The sequence below is a fragment of the Daphnia magna genome, linkage group LG7, assembly GCF_020631705.1.
Source record: "Daphnia magna isolate NIES linkage group LG7, ASM2063170v1.1, whole genome shotgun sequence".
In the NCBI taxonomy this organism is placed as follows: Eukaryota; Metazoa; Arthropoda; class Branchiopoda; order Diplostraca; family Daphniidae; genus Daphnia; species Daphnia magna.
Genome location: NC_059188.1, coordinates 10,814,648 through 10,834,369, shown reverse-complemented (window position 1 = coordinate 10,834,369; position 19,722 = coordinate 10,814,648). Strand labels below are relative to the sequence as shown.

The 19,722-nt window shown below is 42.1% G+C and overlaps 1 protein-coding gene across 2 annotated transcripts; it reads left to right on the top strand.

Moving 5' to 3' along the window:
- Positions 1–533: 533 nt before the first annotated feature.
- On the top strand, positions 534–18,958 carry LOC116927633 (probable chitinase 10). Of its 2 annotated transcripts, none has more exons than XM_045176824.1 (15): positions 534–554; positions 10,665–10,770; positions 13,190–13,828; positions 13,932–14,111; positions 14,271–14,704; positions 14,813–15,054; positions 15,224–15,414; positions 15,599–15,690; positions 15,779–16,134; positions 16,227–16,515; positions 16,644–16,829; positions 16,925–17,047; positions 17,127–17,343; positions 17,424–17,570; positions 17,646–18,958. In XM_045176824.1, exons 1-15 carry the CDS (start codon positions 549–551, stop codon positions 17,711–17,713), a joined length of 3,276 nt encoding a protein of 1,091 aa, XP_045032759.1. In that variant the 5' UTR covers positions 534–548; the 3' UTR covers positions 17,714–18,958. The 2 variants fall into 2 exon arrangements, with proteins under 2 accessions (XP_045032759.1, XP_045032760.1); XM_045176825.1 differs by lacking the exon at positions 534–554 and adding an exon at positions 5,206–6,143.
- Positions 18,959–19,722: the final 764 nt, after the last annotated feature.

The following is a 19,722-nucleotide window of genomic DNA, read 5'->3' as shown; positions in this document are numbered from 1 at the left end:
GAATAACTTGCTGTCGTTTTGTTTTGAGACAACTGTCTGCAACGTTTTGCGAAGCAGGACATTTTCTCGGGATCGCATATTGTAGTGACGCAACAAGCCACCAGGAGCCCTCGAGGAGGCAAAAAAAAAACATGGCGGTTGTGGTGGGATAGATGTTTATTGAAGACACTACGTGGGGGGTAGATTTCAGAGAAGGCCAGAATAAAGGGAATTGAAAACAAGGTTGTTCGTGTTTCGTTGCAATTGCCATTTAGCTTTGACAAATTCAACGAAACAAAGTTGTGCCCAGACCCAAACGAAAGGCTACTAACGTACTGTTTACTACAAAACAAGTGATATGTAATTGTCACGATTGCAATTATTACGTTTCTCGGTCGTCCCCGTTTCGCCCTCATATTTTGCACGTCAAACGATGGATGTCCTTTAGCGTCACGTTCCAGGACCATTGGAGACAACAAAAAAATCAGCAGACGATAAATAGCATTCAGTTGTCAAAATGGAGACCTGCCATCTTTGGACGTGAATTGTCTGTACTGAATCAAACGAAAATGGGGGTAAGTGAAACCCATCTCATTGGATATATCCCGACTTAATGATTCGATCACAATAGACACGTAGATTGTTAACGATTGATTGGTTTTCGTGCATCGGTTGTAACCAATCCCGATCATCAAAACCCATTTTCTATTTTCTCTCTTCTAAGTCCTCCACTTTTGTTTGCCCCGATGGCTCACGACAAACTACGACAATGACGTTCTTTCTTTCACGAAATGAACTGCCGGCAATTTTTGCGAAAGGAAAGAGATTGTTATTCAAGAATTGGATGTTATTAAGGAGAGCTTCAGGGGGATACGTTGTAGACACAACACACACTCAAAAAAGGGCAAAAGCGGTTCATAGAACTTTCGTCAAACTTTTTGGATATCTCTTTCCCTTTCTCTGTCGGTTGACGAAAGATGTCGTTGATTTTGCTTCTCGCTTTTTCTTTACACTTTTCAAACCCTTCCAGGTTGCAAAACAAAACAAAATTATAGGAAGTCTATCGCAATCATGTAAAAGCCTCCCAACTACGGTGCACTTTCTTTCGTTGTAGAAAATCATAAAAATAAAAAGAAAAAAAAAAATGGAAATTGCCCTCACCGCGACCGAGCGTGAAAACGGACCTTACTGTCCTTTCTTATTACCGCAATGGCTTTTGCGGTCTTCTGCGGAATTCAAGCTTTTTATTCCCTTTTTTTGTTTTGTTTTTGTCATTTTGCGAAGCAAGGTCTATATACACTCAGCCATATATACAACAAAATCCGCCCTCTCCTTAGACCCTAATTACGCGCAACGAGCATAAAACTATACGCACACACCTTTTAAAAAGTATGTCTACAAGTGAACAGGTAGACACACATCAAAGTAAGAGTAGTGCATTAAATACCTATACCCGAAAGGCTTTTCTTTCTTGTTTTGTTTTTTCTTTCTCTCTCTCTCTCTCTTGAAAAAGGTTATTGATCCTTTGAAAAGCAAATGGTCGTTGTAACTTTCCCTCGTCGGCGCAATACAAGTGGGGGTGGTTGCCTAGAGTGATGGTGGTGATGGACGGTATTTTGTTTTCTTTCTACAGCCGGTTCTTTCTCGAGAAGAAAACGTTCACTCTACACAGCCCCGATAGCGAGATTCATTTTTGCGTGTGTGTGTGTGTGTGTGTGTCAGCGGCCAAACACAAGTTGAGTTCCTCCAAAAATCGAGAAAGGAAAAGTTGTTTCATGTTTATCCTCACCTAAACTGGCCGAATTGTTTTGTCGACTTCTTTTGCGCAATCGGTCATTCAGCGCACACCGTAACCGGCCAAAAAGGCCACCGACCGAACGCTAGAAGAAGAAAAAGAGAGAGAGACCAAGGAAATAATATGAATGGTGTCTCTATAAAAGCGATAACAGCCAAAGGAGCCAAAAAAATAAAATAAAAGGACAGTAGGAACAAGTGGATACATCAGCGATGGCGGTACGACGCCAACAGGACACCCAACCCCCTCTTTTCCCGAACGAAAACATAAAAAAATAAAAAATGAGAAAGCGCTTCTGTGTTGTTGTTCATCGGCTTGTCTTATTTTTTTCTTGGTCGGCTCGGATTTCACTTTAGACCGATGCAGCCATATCGGCGCGGGAACCCCAACTATACCGGTACTAATATACAGCGTGACTTCATCAACCTCTCTGTCTACATCTGTTGTACATCGTACATTATTTCATTTCAAAAAAAAAAAAAAAAGAAAAACAAAAGGGTGGGAATATTTGAATATGGACCGGGTGAGCGCGCGCAAACAGTTTAATAACACACACACACACACACCTTTGGATGGATGTGACTAATAATGAGTGGGTTTCTGATGTATTTCATCCCGGAGCGGTTAGTGATTTTTGTTTTTCAGGGCGGCGGTGGTACTTTCCATTTTTCCACTAGACTGTTTTCGCAGTTAGCATTAAAAGTCCGCCTCTTGTCTGCGTCCATCTCTCTCACTCTCTGATTTCAGTCATTTGTTGTTGGCTATTCCTGTCACGTCCCGATAACCTCCCGAGGAGCCCTGCAGAGTCGAGGGGCGGGCAATCCAATCAGAACGAGGCCGCGCTTACCTATTTGTTTCTCGCTTAAGAGAGGGAGGGAGAGAGAGAGAGAGAGAAAGAAAGAAAGAAAAAGACAAACGAAGCAAACGATAGAATGGCGCGTTTAACCTAAAAGACGATTCTTTGGAAATCTTTTTGACGAAAATCCGGGTGAAATGCAAATGGAAAAAAAGGACACGATGAAGGAAACAGACAAATAGAAAACGAAGAAGACGATGGAAGGAGAACAGTTAAACTGGATTGGCTGATTTTTTTTTTGTGTTTGCAATCGGATGCTCCGATTGCACAAAGTCCGTGTCACGATTACATTCAAAAACTGCTCGTTAACGTTTGAAACTGGTTGTAGATCCAATTCTGCGATGTAGATCGTTGGGAATCGCTAAATTTCATTCTTATTTATCCAAAGGCATCCCACAACTTGCTGCTGCTGTCGGACAAAAAAATACGGAACCCTTGGCCATTACTAGCAAATAGGCGGATTTATGAATACCGACCCATGGGAAACCCCTCAACCTGCCGCTCTAATAGACAATCTAAAAAGAGAGAGGGAGGAAACTACAGCGATCGCCATAATGTCTGTCTCGTTTACATGAAGCAATACTAGAACTTAGCCTGTACACAACAGCAAACTTGTAATTTGGCTATCAACGAAAGGAATTTCCACGTTATCCCCGAAATCTATTCGCAGCTTTAAAGTGCAGCTATCCGATCCGATGGCATTTCGAACGCACTCCCCTTAAGGAGCACGGAAAAGATTAGCGCGCCAATGGGACCGCACCTTCGCCTACAGCGGCGAGCGCCGTGCGTGAGTCAAAACCTCCCACCCAAAAAATGAAAAAAAAAATTATAATAATGGTCCGATTCCTGAGAAAAACACCTGTCGCACCTGTGCCGCCCTTGGCGCACCTTTTTTTCAAACAACAGGTGATTTTCTGATGTTGCACAGCTCTGATTGAACAACTTCATTGCTATTTCTCTTTTTCACCACCAGTTGGAGTATCACGTTTTTAGATATTAAATATTAAGTGCCGGGCCGACGTGTACGTACACCTTGGGTCAAGAAACTTGTCTGGCCCATTAGTTTTGTGCGCTGGCCAAACGATTATGGATGGGCATACATAAAAAGCGGATGATTTTGGAGGGGGGGGAATGCAATTCCCTTTTCTTAATTTAAACGAATTTTGTTAATGAATCACAAGAAACTGATTAGAGTAAAAAGCGGGCGATCTTATAAACGTCGTGCATTGCGAAAAAGAGTAAAATTAATGTTTGTTTCTTTCTCTTCACTAGAATTTCTTGCGCAAAGAAAAATAAGGTTCGTGTGTTACCAATCCAGCCCACCTTGAGAAAGGTAAAAATGAAAATAAAACAAAAGAAAAAAAATATAAAAATAAACCCAAGTATTTTCCGAGCATAAATCCAATCTATTTCGCTAAAGGGTTAAATCGACCTTCAAAGTCCACGTCCTCACGGTTATAGGCGAAAGAGCCCGAAAGGTGTGTGTACGTCTATCATAACTGCAAGCAGGGTGCAGGAGAACTAGAGCACACACACACAAAACACGACTCTATTGTGTGTCAGCAAAAAAATAAAAATAAAAAAAAAAACAGCTCCAATGTTACAACATAACGCTGGATAGGCCAGCAGTTTGGAGGGCCTTGAAGATTCTAGCCGAGCTCGCAGAGCCAAAAAAACGCTAGTATAGTAACAGTAATTTATAATTTTTTACACGCGGTACAAAGAAACAGCTCTAACAACGCTTAAACTAGATCATAAGCCGATTGTTTCTCTCTCTCTCTCTCTCTTTCTTCGTGTGTGTGTGTGTATCCCAGCTCCTGGAGGGAGGTCTGATCGTACGGATCAAGAGGTCGTCCAGTTTTGCCGTGGGAGAGAGAACCGGGCGACGAGTTTTTTTTTTGTTTTTTTCTTTTTCTCCCTTTTTCTTACTCGACATATGGACATGATCGATGGCACCAAAAAAAGTTTGAATGAAAGTATTTTCTTTTTTGGGATGAAAAATGAAAGAAAACCTTCTTTTCTTTGGCTGTACGCGCCTCCCATTTTTCTTATTTATTACAAAACACAAAATCCTTTTACTTTTAATGAAAATAAATAATAGGATTTAAAAACACACACAGTTTCGCAAAAAAAAAAAAAAAACAAAAAAAAAGGGACAATTTAATTATAGTTTGCTAATAAAAAAATGGCTGCATCCTTCGCAATGTTGGAAAGCGCCGCCATGGCGGGAAAAAAAGGATGCGATGTCGATAAAACTTCCCTGTCGAAAAGAAAAATTCTTCTATTGTTTGTGTTCCATATAGCGTAATACCTGGGAGTGTCGTTTAAGCCTGACGGCATCGCTGCGTGTAATCAGAAAACGTTTTTCATCGTGATTCACGAAAATAGTTTCCCGCTCTCTCAAATGGAAAAAATTGAATGAAAGAGAGCGTGTGCCAACAGACGGACAAAAAAAAACAAAACAAAAAAACGTAGACTAAAATAATGGAAAAAGAAAAAAAAAAAATAATGAAAAAAAAAATAAATAAATTTGGCAACACAAGAAAACCGGGTGTACGTCGAACATATTGTTTGGGCTGCAGTAGCGAGGAGAAAGGTGTCTTTTCAAGCAGCCCCCAAAATGTCTGCTGTACTCCGTGTCTGTGTGTGTGTAAGAAAACCTTTTGCCAGTGCATACACACAAACTGAGTGACACCGGGGGCCCTAACCTGTAATTCTGAAACGGTGTTTTTCTTCTGAGTGCAGGCAGGAGGGCGAGGAGGGTTGTTGTATAGCACAACACTCGTTGAGTCTTGGGTAAAGTGTGTGTGCCGGCAGTACTAACCCCCGCTAGGTGGCTAACAAGGTGCTCGAAGAAGGAAAAGGAAAAGAAGAAGAAGAAAGAATAAAACCCCACCAGCTCCCACACACTCAGGCAGCACCCAAAAGAAAAAGAAAAAAAAAACTAGCAGGTAGAAGAAAAGAGAGACACCAGTGGCCCAGTCAGTTGCCATCCAGACGGCCAGCCAAGCGGACCCTCTAAAGCACTCACTTTATTGGTTTTCATTTCCTTCCATAATCCCCAATTACTTCTCGATCGGCAACATTTTTTTTTTGTTTTTTTGTTTGTTTGTTGGTTTTTACAAACCTAGGCTCGGCAAACAATTTGACTCATTTCTTTTTGCAAAAAAAAAAACAAAACAAAGAAGCAAGTGCCAATTGAATCGAAACTATTCCATTTGTTTTTGACGAGGGTGAATTGCCGTGAATTCATTCATTCTGGGAGACACTTGAAAGCATCGCAACGACGTCAAGTGCAGATCAGATTTTGCTTTGCAAAAAAGAAAAGACCGTTCGGTCCGGTCGAAATCCCACCGTTTGACAAACTCCGATCAGTTGGTGCTGTGCAATTTGGCTGCATCTTCTTCCCGGCCTGATCACTTTGACGGATCTCCACGTCCATTTTTTTCTGTTCTTCACTTCCCTTTCCGAAAATCCTACAACGACGAGCCATCCGCTTCTAATCACAAAATGGTAACAATTTCTTTTTTGTTTTGTTTTTTCTTGTTAGTTTTTAGATAGTTTTGTTTGTCTTTGTTTTTGTTTGCTCCCCCAACTGGTCTCGTTCCCGTTGGAAATATGTGTCACGCCAGTTCTAACCCCTTCAGAACAAATCGGCAAGCCGCGATGATTTCATTTTGATTCAGAAAAATTAGTGGAGCGAATCGTGACCGACAACGAAACTTTTGTTCGTTACATTTCCGAAGAAAAACATAAGAAAACAGTCACTTTCAAGTTGATCGAACGTCAACAAAAATCGAACGCTCTTTTGAAACCCTATATAGAAATGAAAAGATCCGATTTCGAATCGGGAGAAACACGAACAAGAAAAAGAAGAAGAATATGGTGATGATGTAGAAGGGGCAACATGGAAAAGACTGAGAGAGAGAGAGAGAAAGAGAAAGAGAGAGAATCAAAAAGAGTTCATTTCTAGGTCACCGGTGACCCTCTCTCTCTCTTTCTCTCCCTATCGTCTGTTTATCACGAACGACTGCGCTCTTGTGTCTTTTTTTTCTCGTTTCAAAAATGATCGAAAAAATTGAAAAGGAAAAACAATTCGGCTGAAAAAAATAAAAATCCATTCAAAATGGAAGGCGATACACGAAATTCAATTGATTTGTCAAACGTGTAATTTGGAATACGCCGATGACGTCAGGCGTCGGGCTGCGGATGCGAAAGAATTTTTTTTTGCGTGTGGGCGGATGGGGCGGGATATTTTTTTTTTTTTAAAGAATTCCCAGTCGTTTTATTATACACACCTGGGCGGGGTAGGAAATACGGTCAGTAGGTGACAAAGCGCAGCTGCGCCTGTGTTTTTATTCGTCTTTCGTGATTCTCTTCTTCTCCCCCCCCCAAACGTTCGTTTCGTTATTTCTGAATTTTTCCCTGTGGCCGCGGACATTGCCGGGAGAAAGAAAAATTCACGACAATTGCCCGCGATACCCGTTTTTGTTTTTCTGTAACGCTCGAATTTATTCGCACGTTGATTGAAACGTACGGTACTTTTCGGGGTTCGTGGTCTTGACGACAGCAGCTGATGGTCATGAATCAAGTGAAGGATAAAATCAAAGTGGAATAAGAGAGAGAGAGAGAAAGAGCCGGTGCCGATCCCCTGAAGGCGCCGCCTGTTGACGGTTGTTACAAAAAATAAAATAAACTTATTTATTCCAAAGTTCTTTCTCTCTCTTTTCGTTTTGAAAATAAAAAGCTGCACATGCGCATTGTTTAAACGCCACCCTCGAAATGAATCCATTAAAGAAAGGAAGGAAGAACAAAAAAATAGGCAAACAAGAGAGAAGAATAGTAAAGGAAAGAAGTGGAGGAATCTTGAAAGAAAAGAAGGAAGAATGAAAGAAAAGAAAAAAATAACACATGCGCGCTCACCTGTTGTTGCTCTTGGTGGCATGTGGGTCTTCTGCACCGCATTGGCCGAGTGTCTCTCTGGGCTGCGGCTTTATGAACGATTGACCTAGAGAACTGCGCACAGAGGCAAGGAAACCCGCTATGCCAACAACAACAACAACATCAATTCCTCCGTGTGCAAGAATATTCAATAGTCATGTGATTTCCAAGACCATTGCCCCCGTTGCTTTTTTTTTTTTTTATGATTATTATTTTGTTATTTCTTCTCCTTTTTGTGGCGCATCTTGTGGGTCGAACTTGCGTTCCAGGGCACGGAGGGACAGATTTCTTCACCTGGGCGAAGAAGGGAGGGACGACAACAAAAAAATAAGAGAGAAAGAAAAAGAACTTGGAAAAAAGTGGGATGGATATCATGAAACAACCCGGAAGACTTTGTTCATTCCTCTTCTTTTCTTTTTTTTTCGCCTGCTTGTATAATTCGCTGTGTGTGTGTGTTGCAAAATGACCTTGTCGGTCATGTCCTTTTGGACACGACCCACAAATCGCAATCCGCCTCTTAGTTAGAAAAAACAAAACAAAAACAAAACTCGTCGATTCCTGAAATCTCGTTGTCCTTGGTATGTAACACACACCTGCGTCTGTTGTTAATGATCATTAAATGAGAAAAGCATATCATTCAGACACTAAGCAGAAGATTATAGTTGCAACCCAACCCTTTGCTAATGAGCAACTGCGGCGTTTGAAGAGAAGTTGAATGTAATCACCGTCAGCAACTGTGCGAAAAAAAAAAGAAGTGTGCACCAGAATCTAATGTGTGCACCTTGTTCACCTTGAGACGCTGATGTCAGACTCACTTTTCATGTTGCATACATCTCGAGTTATAATGTAAATGCACACACAAACAGCTGTCCTTTTCTCTCTGTCTCTCTCTCTCTATTTCTGGCTGGGTGCGCAGCCAACAGAAAAACAGCTGATAAGGTGATACGGAGAAGCACATTTCGTTTAGGTGAATTTTCGCCATATTTAGTCTATGCAAATTTTTATGTTTTTTTTTTTTTTTTTTTTTTTTGTTGCTCCCGTTGTCTGTACTTGATGTCTTTTGGCCAACGATAGGACGTACAGATGGGGTGGGGGGTTCGGCCATATATTTTCTTCCACCTATCAATCACGGCGCATTTTTCTTGGCAACACACGAAAAACACCGTCTAACGGCTCTGTACACAATTATGTGAAACGAACACGTTTTCTTTCACAAAATGCGAGCTCGTGACGCGGTCGTGTTGGTAGGTCTCGTTGCAAAAGACCTCCCGCTTCGACTCCCCCGCTTTTCGTTTCACGAATTGTCAACAAGTAAATTGCACGGAGGAATAAAGAAAGAAAAAAAATGGGGGGATCCAATCTTCATGGTCGAAATGCGATTTTTCTTTTTCGATTGTGTGTGTGTGTGTGACACGTTAAATGCGTGAATCACGATTTATTTTTATTTAACGACGATTTAGAAATCAAATCGAATTCAAAAGAGAATTTGAAGGTCTTCCACGCACACACCTGTACACCGGGGCAAAAAGATTAGTATAGGAATAAGGGCGTGGTTGAGTCTCTCTCTCTCTGGCCAAAACCAAAATTCTTTCGCCGTGTTTGTACAACTGTAGACATGCAAGCCACTTTTACGTAACAGACTAGATTTTAGTTGTTTCTTTTTGCGCATTTGTAGGTGCTTTTTCTCGTTGTGCCAACGGCTTGGGCGGGCGCCATTGTTTTTCTTTGTATTTTTCGCTGCGTTCGTTTAGTGTTCAGTGCAAACAAGTGAATAGAAAAAGGAAAGAAAAATAAATGGACGATATTTTTCTTTTTGTTTTTTTTCTTTTTCGGGAAAACAAAAACAAAAGTCGTGTGATGTTTGTGGCCGCCCAGGTCCCTCCGTCCATTTACTGATATCGCTGTTGGCCCCTCATCGCCTTCTATCTGTTACCATAATCTGCGATCAACATCGACGTCCCAAGGCTTTTTTTGTGTGTTTGTTCTGACGTCATTTATTTTTCCTCTCGCCACTGCACCAAAAACAACCAGACACTGGCGAAAAATAGACGCGGTCAGGTGTCAGAGTGGGAGGAGGCCGAACACTGTTTTCTTTTAATAATCTCTGAAAGGCCAACTGAACACGAGTGTTCACTATATTTAGAGTCGTAAAAAGCCAATCGATTCCCCCCGCGTTTTTGTTTGTTTCTCGTTAAAGAACAAAAAAAAATAAATAAACCTTGGATGTTGTCGATTGTTTTCGTTTTTGCCGTGATGTGTTTTTTAACCTTAGGCACACCGAAAGCGAACGACAAACAAGCAAAACATAATGACACACACTTTTACTTTCCGATTGTGTGTAGTATACGTATTGTATGGATATTATATTTTGCGTATACATCCAACACTTTCTATTTGTCTCTCTCGCTTTTCCTTGAATATCGGATACTCTGTCTTTCAAATAATGACGATTACGTTGTCCCTTCTCTTCCTATTTTTCCTATTTATTTATTTTTTTTTCATGACTCGTTGCTTGACCGCAACGTTTGTTGTGGCCTCTCCCCTCCATCCGGTCATTCTCAAATGACCACATCGTTATACCAGCTCTAGGGCTATTACGTGATCCCAATCGGCCGTGATCCATCACAAGACAAAAGAATTTCTTTACAAACATTCTTCTCACGTTTAACAATCGGCTGTTTATTAAAAAAAAAAATTATTTTTTTTTTATTCTTCCCCGTTGGCGACGATTTCACCCCGGCCAAGGCGTCAAGTCCCACACGCGGACCATTCATACAAAATCCTTTTTTTTTTGCGTGTTTTTCTGAACGAAAAAAACAAAAAAAACAAAAAAACTTTCTACTTTTTTACACACTTGCTTGTACAGCACACACACACACACACACACAAAATCACGGAATCAATCAACACCTTGACTTATATGGATATGCTTTGGAACGGGTCACTACAAAAAAAAAGCTCTATGTTTGTCTGTACATGCGCGCAGAAAACCCTTTTCTGATGATGTTAATTCATTCCATCGTCAAAGAATATTTTTTTATTCACAATAAATCAATCAAAATATAAATATTTTTTTAAATCGTTTGGTGGTAGGTTGCCGCTTTCAAAGGATGCCAACACTTGCGGATAGGGCGGCTGACGGCTCTGGTAGCGGTCTTCCTTCTCGTTTTGGCGCTCATCACGGCCACCACCGTCGACGGTAAGTTACTCAATGTCCCGCACGATGATCATAATTAATACCATACGCATTTTATTTTTATTTTTTTTTCCTCCTCTCCTTTGTATTTGCTATAGCTGATGTTATTTTTAGGGTAGGTCGAGCTGTTTTTTTAGTATACAGAGTCGTAATATTTTTGTTAGTAGTGAAAGTTTTTGGCTCAGGACTTTTTCTCTGCGGGCCAGAGACGCAACAAAACTGAAGAAAATAAAAAATAATAAAATAAAAGGGAAGACTTGGTGAATCGTTTTAGAAGATAGAGAAAGGAGAATGAATAAGAAAGAGAGAGAGACCGGCAGTCTGGCGTTAGGGGAAAGTCGTTCTATGGCGAGCCAGGTTGATGAGTTCACCTGCTTGATGCACTGCCGTCTGGCGGTTGCGGGTTCCTCCGTATTGCTATAGTCTGTACGCGGGACGCATAATATTTGCATATAGAGATAGAGACCTTTCTCTTATTGGAACTTCCCCATTGAGAAGCAGCGAGACACGCTCAAAAATGGCCGATTGTTTGTCCACATCTTTTGCCGAGTCGATTTATTTTAACCAAAGAATAAATCAAAAGGAAGGTCCACCGTGCGGGCACGATGAAAAATCACGCCGTTTATAATAGATCCTTTCACCTTTCACTTTCCAGCCGTCGGCCTCTCTGCATTCAAAGTCCCTTGTATACGTATTATTACGCATACACCGCCGACACTGTAGATTTGTTAAAAAAAATTAAATAACTACGAAATAAATCAATCAAAAGTAAAAAAAAAATTACGGGAGTCCCGAATGATTCACGCTAAAGGCACCGACACCTTTCTCCGCGTTTTTACTTCTGTAAACTAAGTTGTTTGTACGGTGGCAAGCGTTGTGGACACGGAGCTATGAAAGAAAAAGAGAAAGACGTACGGTCGCAGAGTAAATAGATCCCCGACCGAGTAGTAGTATATAACACACACACACACGCATACAATAATGAGGTTCTTGTTTTCTTTTCGTGTTGTGTGTGTATCCTCTGTCGGCGGGAACAACGAGAAAATAGAGGAACTGGCCGAAGAGATTCGAAACAAAACACAGCAGTCACGAGACCTGTCGGCATCGGATTTCACTCACGACTTGTTACTAGTGCGCGCTGTTAGCTTGTCGGTTTAAAGTGTTAGAAACGTCTTCGTCCCCTCTCTCTTTGAAACGGGAAAAACTCGTCGTCCGTTCGTCGCCTCTTCCCGGTTTTTTCTCCTTCTGGCCGATGACCGCATATGCAAAACAATCGAAGTCGCGAAAGAAACGTGAGAAATAAAATAAATAACGAGCTCTCCGGCGACCAGTGACATCAATATCATGCCACGGATCCTGCATATAAAGATATCACCTGTACACGGTCGCACTTATCGTGAACGAATAACGGGAAAATTTATTTAACTAGAAAACAACATCAACAACAACAACAAAAAATCTTCTTGAAAAAGAAAAAAAAAATCATTTTTATTGCAGCGTCGGGACTTTCACTTGCACGCGCGGGAGGGGGGTCCTGTTGGGCGAGAGTTCCCAATCAGAAGAGCCGACGAGCCCACCGTCCATCATCGCGCAATAACGAAAGGAAAGGCATAGAAGAGAGAGAGAGAGAGAGATGTATACCACAGATGGAATCCAAAAAGAAATCTGAGAAGTCCTTTTGATCAGTTTTCGTGTGCGCCCTTAGCTGCTTTTATGTCTGTAAAAGAAAAGATTTGTTCGAAAAAAGAAAAAGAGAAAAACAAAACAAAAAAAAAAACGACGTTCGGTTTGAAATTTTTAGCTTTTTGTTTCTTTTTAAATTCTCACCACACCGCAAAGCAGTTTGCACTTCAAGGACTCCTCTCTCTTTTTCGTTCTTTTTGTTTTGTTGGATTTGTTCTTGACCAATAGGACGATAATTCTATATCGTTTAGTTGAAAGTAGAGGGAAGAAAGAAAAGAAAAAGTGGTTAAAACGTAGCCGTTTTTTTTTTTTTCATATTTTCAAAGTTTTGTTTTGTTAAGTTATGCCTATTTTCAGCTTCTTTCGGTTTTACTCGGTCTGGCCATTCTTTCGTTAACTGTGAAACAGCTCAGCAAAGTAAAAGTCACGAAAATGCCTCGAGATCAAATATGGCTTTGGAATAAGAAAGAAGAAGGACAGTCTGAGATAGAAGCCATACTTGGACGAATGGCGGCCACCGTCTAATTCGATACCGAAACCAGAAATTTCAAAAAAATAATCAAAAAAAATGCTTGAAAATTGGTTTTCACTCCAAAACAACTTAAAAGGCGCTAATTGCGCAATTCGCGTCCGTTTGGGCATTTACTTTAATTAAATATATATTTTTTTTTCTTAACAAAACCCTTCCCATTCACCGGATTTTAAAAACAAAAACAAAATTGCCATTGATGTGTTGCAGCTGAATCAAAAGTACGCCGGCCGTTGAGAAGGAGAGATCCCCTGTCGGCTGCGGCCAGCGTGGGCAACAGCGTCGTGCGCAACCGTCTCATCCGACCGACGAAAAAACCGTTCGGATCGACGACGATGGCAAGCGTCGAAAAAGAAGAAACTGGTGCGACGCAGCCGACGCCGTTCATCAGACGGCCGAGCAGCGGCTTAACCCGGCCGTCCTCCACCACGGCAGCGCCAACTGACGCACCCACCACGACGCCAAAGAGCATTTTCCAGCGTCCGTCGCGACGGCCGGGCATGCGCAAACCTGTCGCCCCTGGTGGACTGTCGACGGCCTTATCCAGCAACAAGAACGACGACAAGAATGTCAGACCAGTGGGTAGCGGCAACGCCGACAAGGGCTACAAGATCGTTTGCTACTTCACCAACTGGGCGCAGTACCGACCCAAAACGGGCAAATACCTGCCGGAAGATATCGACCCTCACTTGTGCACGCACATCATTTACGCCTTCGGATGGCTGAAGAAAGGCAAGCTCAGCTCGTTGGAGGCCAACGACGAAACAGTCGATGGCAAAATCGGCCTTTACGAGCGCATGATGGCCCTCAAGAATACCAACCCGGATCTCAAGGTTCTTCTCGCTCTCGGTCAGCAAAACATTTTCCGATCAATTCCTTTCTTATAATTAATCATTTTTTGTTTTTTGTTTGGTTTTTAATGACGTATATTTGGTCCGTCTTGGGATTGTAGGTGGATGGACGTTCGGCACGGCCAAATTTAAGGAGATGTCTGCAACACGATACGCCCGTCAGACGTTCGTATTTAGCGCCATTCCTTTCCTGCGCCAGCACGGATTCGACGGACTTGATCTCGATTGGGAATACCCGAAAGGATCTGACGATAAGCGCAATTTCGTCTCTCTCCTCAAAGGTAAAATTACACAGAAAAGAATGAAACGAAATGAAAAAAAAATGAAAAGGAAAGAAAAGAAAAAAGGGAGAAGGGGAGACGTTGGTGAGAGAAAGGCGAATGTATAATCACAAAAAAGTTCGACCATGAAATTCCATTTGACTTGGTTATTTTCAACAGAATTGCGCGAAGCTTTCGAAGCGGAATCGCAAGAATTGAAAAGCCCTCGGCTGTTGTTGACGGCTGCCGTGCCCGTCGGGCCGGACAACATCAATGGCGGCTACGACGTTCCAGCTGTGGCCAGTTACCTGGATTTCATCAACGTCATGGCGTACGATTTCCACGGCAAGTGGGAGAACACGGTCGGCCATAATGCCCCGCTTTTCTCGCCATCTTCCGACTCCGAATGGCGCAAACAGCTGTCCGTCGATCACGCTTCTAATTTGTGGGTCCGACTGGGCGCGCCCCGTGAGAAACTCATCATCGGAATGCCCACCTACGGCCGCTCCTTCCAGATGACCGACACGGCCCGATTCCGCGTCAACGAACCGGCCAGCGGCGGCGGTCAGGCCGGTGTCTACACCCGTGAGGCCGGTTTCCTCGCTTATTACGAGGTTAGTTTGAACGCGTGAAACTGTCGTCCTTTTTCTATGTTTTTTTTTTTTTTTCATTTAAAACAAAAATTGTATTTTAAAATATTAAAAATGTTCGTGAATTTTTAGATTTGTGAAATGCTGAGATCGGGAAAAGCCACTTACATTTGGGACGATGAGATGCAGGTGCCCTACCTGATCCATGGCGATCAGTGGGTCGGGTTCGACGACGAACGAGCCATCCGCAACAAGATGAGTTGGATCAAGAAAAACAATTTCGGTGGCGCCATGGTGTGGACATTGGACATGGACGATTTCACGGGCTCGGTCTGCGGCAACAACGTCAAATACCCGCTCATCGGAGCCATGAGGTTCGCTCGATTTCTCTACGTAGAAAACGTTGTCGTCAAACGATGATTGTTATACGGTCGACTAGTAGCGCGCCCGTTAGTTTCTCGAAAAACTTGTCAAATCGTAAAAGTGGGCCAACGGAATGTGACAGCGTAGTGTGACCGTATTTTGTTGTCTTTTTATTTTCAGGGAGGAATTGCGAGGCGTTCCGCGACCTGGCAAAGATGTCGACTGGGCCCAAGAAGTGCCCACCATCTCCCTTTCGGCTACCACTCTCCCACCGCCCATTCAAATTTCGTTATCGGAGATACTCAACAAAGTGTCAACCAAGAAGCCGCAATTGCTCTTGCCCACCATTCCAAATGCCGCGCCCATCAACGGTACATTAAAACACAAAAGTCCAACGCTCTTTTTTTTTTCTAATTCTAACGCCAATTTCCTTTTCTTTTTTTTTTCTCTTTTTCCCGTTCACGATTCGCGATGGATATCTTTTCACTCGCTCTACTGACGTGGGGAAACGCACACACAAAACAATCGTGAAATGTATGTAACCAACCCGAACAGGTAGCAACGCAAAAACGATTTGTTATTACACCAGTTGGTCGGCCAATCGACCTGGTTTGGGCCGTTTCACTCCGGAGGACGTCAATGTTGAGGTAACCTACAAAAATAAATAAATAATAATAATAATAAATAAAATGTCCTTATTAATCGTGTTAATGATGATGAAAAATTATTGTTCAGTTGTGCACACATTTGGTGTACGCATTTGGAGCGTTGAAGGACTACCGACTTTCGCTCGTAGGCGGCGACAGCAACATCAAGCAGAATGTCGATTCCGGTAACAGGAAGCCACGTCAACGTGTCAACGTGGCCGTCGAAGGTGACGCAATGGATGTCCACGCCCGAATCCAGAACCTTCGCACTAAAAACCCTGACTTGAAAATCATCTTGGCCATCGGCGGCTGGGCTGTCGGATCCGGTCCTTTCAAGGACCTCACTTCAAACATCTTCCGCATGAACCAGTTCGTGTACGACTCGACCGAATTTCTGCGTGCCAACAACTTTGATGGCTTGGACATCGATTGGGAGTATCCCAGGTATGAATTTGAATTATGCAAATTACCAGTAAAGTTCTCATTGACCCTTTTTTTTTCCATTTTTATTTGTGTATTTTTTGAAAAATTGGCAGAGGTGCGGATGACCGGGCGTCCTTCCTCAATCTGATCAAAGAACTTCGTTTGGCCTTTGAGGGAGAATCCGTTACCAACAAACTGCCACGTCTCTTGTTGACGGCTGCCGTCCCTGCCAGCCCGGAAGCCATTGCTGCCGGTTACGATGTTCCCGAAGTGGTCAAGTACGTCGACTTTCTCAACGTCATGACCTACGATTTCCACGGTCATTGGGAAGGTCAGGTGGGACACAACAGCCCCCTCTTCCCGTTGGAAACTGCCGCCTCTCACCAAAGAAGACTCACTGTCGTACGTTTTCAAATCATTACCTTCATTGTTGATCGTCCCACTTTGCATTTTACGGCCATCCCATTCTCGTAACCGCAACGATTGCAGCAGCCGTGATTTAATGCTATTTTTTCATAACTGGAAAATAGGATTACGGAGCACGTGAATGGGTCAAACTCGGAGCTCCAGCTGAGAAAATTATGATCGGAATGCCCACATTCGGCAGGACATTCACGCTGGCCGATTTATCTAAATTCGATATCGGTTCGCCAGCCAGTGGCGGTGGAATTCCAGGCCCTTATACTTCCGAAGCTGGTTTCTTGGCTTACTATGAGGTACGTGGAACAAAGAACTACCCTATTTTTTTGCGGGGAGGGGGGGCGTTATTTAACGTAAGTTCTCATGTTTCTAACCGACTGCCGCTACGCAGGTGTGCGATTTTCTGCAAGAAGATAACACGACTCTTGTCTGGGACAACGAACAGCAGGTGCCGTTCGCTTACCGCGACGACCAGTGGGTCGGATTCGACGATGAGCGCAGTCTTCGCACTAAAGTAAATATATCGAACAAGCAATGCATTTCTTTTTGTTTCAACGACAAGTTGTTATAACGTCGCCCATGTTTGATTTAAGGTGAGCTGGTTGAAGGAGCAAGGTTTCGGCGGTGTTATGCTCTATTCTCTCGATATGGACGATTTCCGTGGACACTGCGGATCGGGACGCTACCCGTTGCTTCAAGCCGTCCGCCAGGAGCTGACAGCCGATAATTATCAAGTTCAATTCGTCTATGACGGGCCTTACGAGCGATCGGCATCCAGTCTCATCACGTCCAGGGCAGCAGCCAAAGATCGTAATTGAGCCTACATTTCCTTTCTTCGATGAGACTTATTTGAATTGATTCATCTTCATTTTTCTTAATGACTCAAATAGCTAACGTATTAACGTGCGACGAAGAAGACGGTCACATTTCTTATCATCCGGACAAAGCCAATTGCGCCATGTACTACATGTGCGAAGGTGAACGTAAACATCACATGCCGTGTCCCGTTCAACTTGTCTTCAATCCTTCTCAAAACGGTAATTAAATCAAGGGAATTTTTATTAGTGATCAAGCGCTTTTAATTCACTATTTTCTTTTTGTATTTGACGTAGTTTGCGATTGGCCCGAAAATGTACCAGGTTGTGAGACACATTTTACTGCGGGAACTGGCCGAAGATAAAAAAACAAGTGTCTGAGCGTTGGGTTGCCCTCTTTCCTCCACCCCCCCACCCCCATTTTTTTTTCAAAATTAGAAACAACCGCACAAGAAAAACATTCACACGAATACTACAGCTCCGGCGTAATTTCTTTCCCTCCGTTTTTTTTTTTCGTTCGTAATTGGGTGATGATATATTCAAGTCCTCTACAATTGTAGGTCTACATTTTGTTTCGTGTCCATATGCGTGGTGATATAGCCCGTCGTTTCCAGTGCCTTTTTTGTTTGGTTTCTGTTTAGATAATTTTCTTTTTTCTTTTTTTTTTTGAACGTAAGAAGAAGGGGAAAAAATAAGTAAATAATCGGGTTGCGATTGCGCGCAGTGAGGATAGAAAGAAGAAAGCGAAGCTGATCACTCCACAATGTACTCGGCTACTTTTCCGTCCTATCCCCTGTTTCTATTTTTGTCCAGAAATGTTGTGATTTTCTTATTTTTCTAGTACGTTCATTAATTGATATCGATGGGATGATGTTAGAAGTTTTAAGAAATCTCTCCCTTCCGCCTGGACCACCTTACTATTTTCTCCTATAATTACCTACAATCAACGTGTTGCGATATTCGATCGGATGTGGCAAATAATAACCATAACCTAACAAGACGTGAACGTTGGAAAAATGTCTGGTCGACACCTGATTGATCCTCTGATTTTTTTTTTAAATCAGAAATTAACAAGAATTCGAATTTGAGGCAACAAATTGATATAGTGTACATATAACCGAACTACAAATTAAGCGTGCTGCTGATGCGGAAACACACACAAAAAAAAAAATCATATTCTTGTTTTGGTCTTGGTTTTGTCATATATACAAAAGTTTTTTTGTTTGTTTTTTTTTATTGAGTTCTTTTTTTTTTGTGGTTTGAATATTTTGGGAAATTGCTCCGCGTTGTCTTTTCATTTCCCTTCCCTATATCCCCATGGCAAATGATATTTAACTAGTTTGTTTTTAGTATTCTTTTGTTTTTCAATTTCCTTACAAAAAAGAAAAAAAACAAAAACAAAAAAAACCTAGCAACATTTTCAGGAGGGGAAGGTTTGTTGACACACCTATTACGTGTGCGATCTGGCAAAAGTTATGGCACTACTGTCGATTGAAGCCAATCAGAGGCATTCTTATTTTGACATAATTTTTTTTCTTACCAATTTTATTGAATTGTTTTTCTCATACACGATTGACCATAATACATACCAGCGCATTTTTTTTTTCAAATTGTGTTATTGTTCCGTTTTTCAAGTTTTTAGAAAGTCTATTTGAATTTCCCGATAGAGATTCTGCCTCGAAAACGGAAATGACTACCAAACTTGCACCGTTTTTCATGCTATTTTTGCCAACAGAATGGTAATAGATGACGTTCACAGCTTTAACCTTCAACAAGCTTTTCGGTAGGATTCGTTTTTAAAATGCAATCTGCTTTTCTTGGTGGTAGTAGGCATAGACTAATGTGGTTGGAAACCTGAAAACTATGGCAACCGGTTTCGCCACAATTAAAAATTTACTCGTAGCCATCTAGCACTCGAAGTCTTAATTACGTAGGCGTTTATCATTTATGTGATGAAATGCATCTCTATCCCAATCAGAAGAAACCGGTATTTTGTATTAATTTCACGCGATGCTGATCTGTTTGTGTGTTTGTGTTTAGGTAATCAACCAATACTGGATCTTCTACACTTGGGGAATAATGGTCAGTTAAATAAATTTTCTACATTCGCTGAGAAATCCAGTCTCACTCTTTCTTGATGCTATTCGGGTTCGGTGATTGGGTACAACACCACTCCAATCCATAGTGGCAATATTCATTTCCGTGCAAGTGCCCTTCTAACTTTTGCAATAGCAACATAGACAACGAAGTGGAAGACCACGAAGGGGGCCATAAGGCTGAGAGGACGGTAGGTAGCGATGCGCGTGAGATGCCGCATAGTGGCGCTGCCTCCGCTAAGATAATAATTTTGGGTTTCCCTACTGAACCAATGCTT

Coding starts and splice junctions, on each gene's coding strand:
- LOC116927633 (XM_045176824.1), top strand. Junction 10,771..13,189: donor CACGGCCACCACCGTCGACG/GTAAGTTACTCA, acceptor GATGTGTTGCAG/CTGAATCAAAAGTACGCCGG. Junction 17,571..17,645: donor CTTCAATCCTTCTCAAAACG/GTAATTAAATCA, acceptor TATTTGACGTAG/TTTGCGATTGGCCCGAAAAT.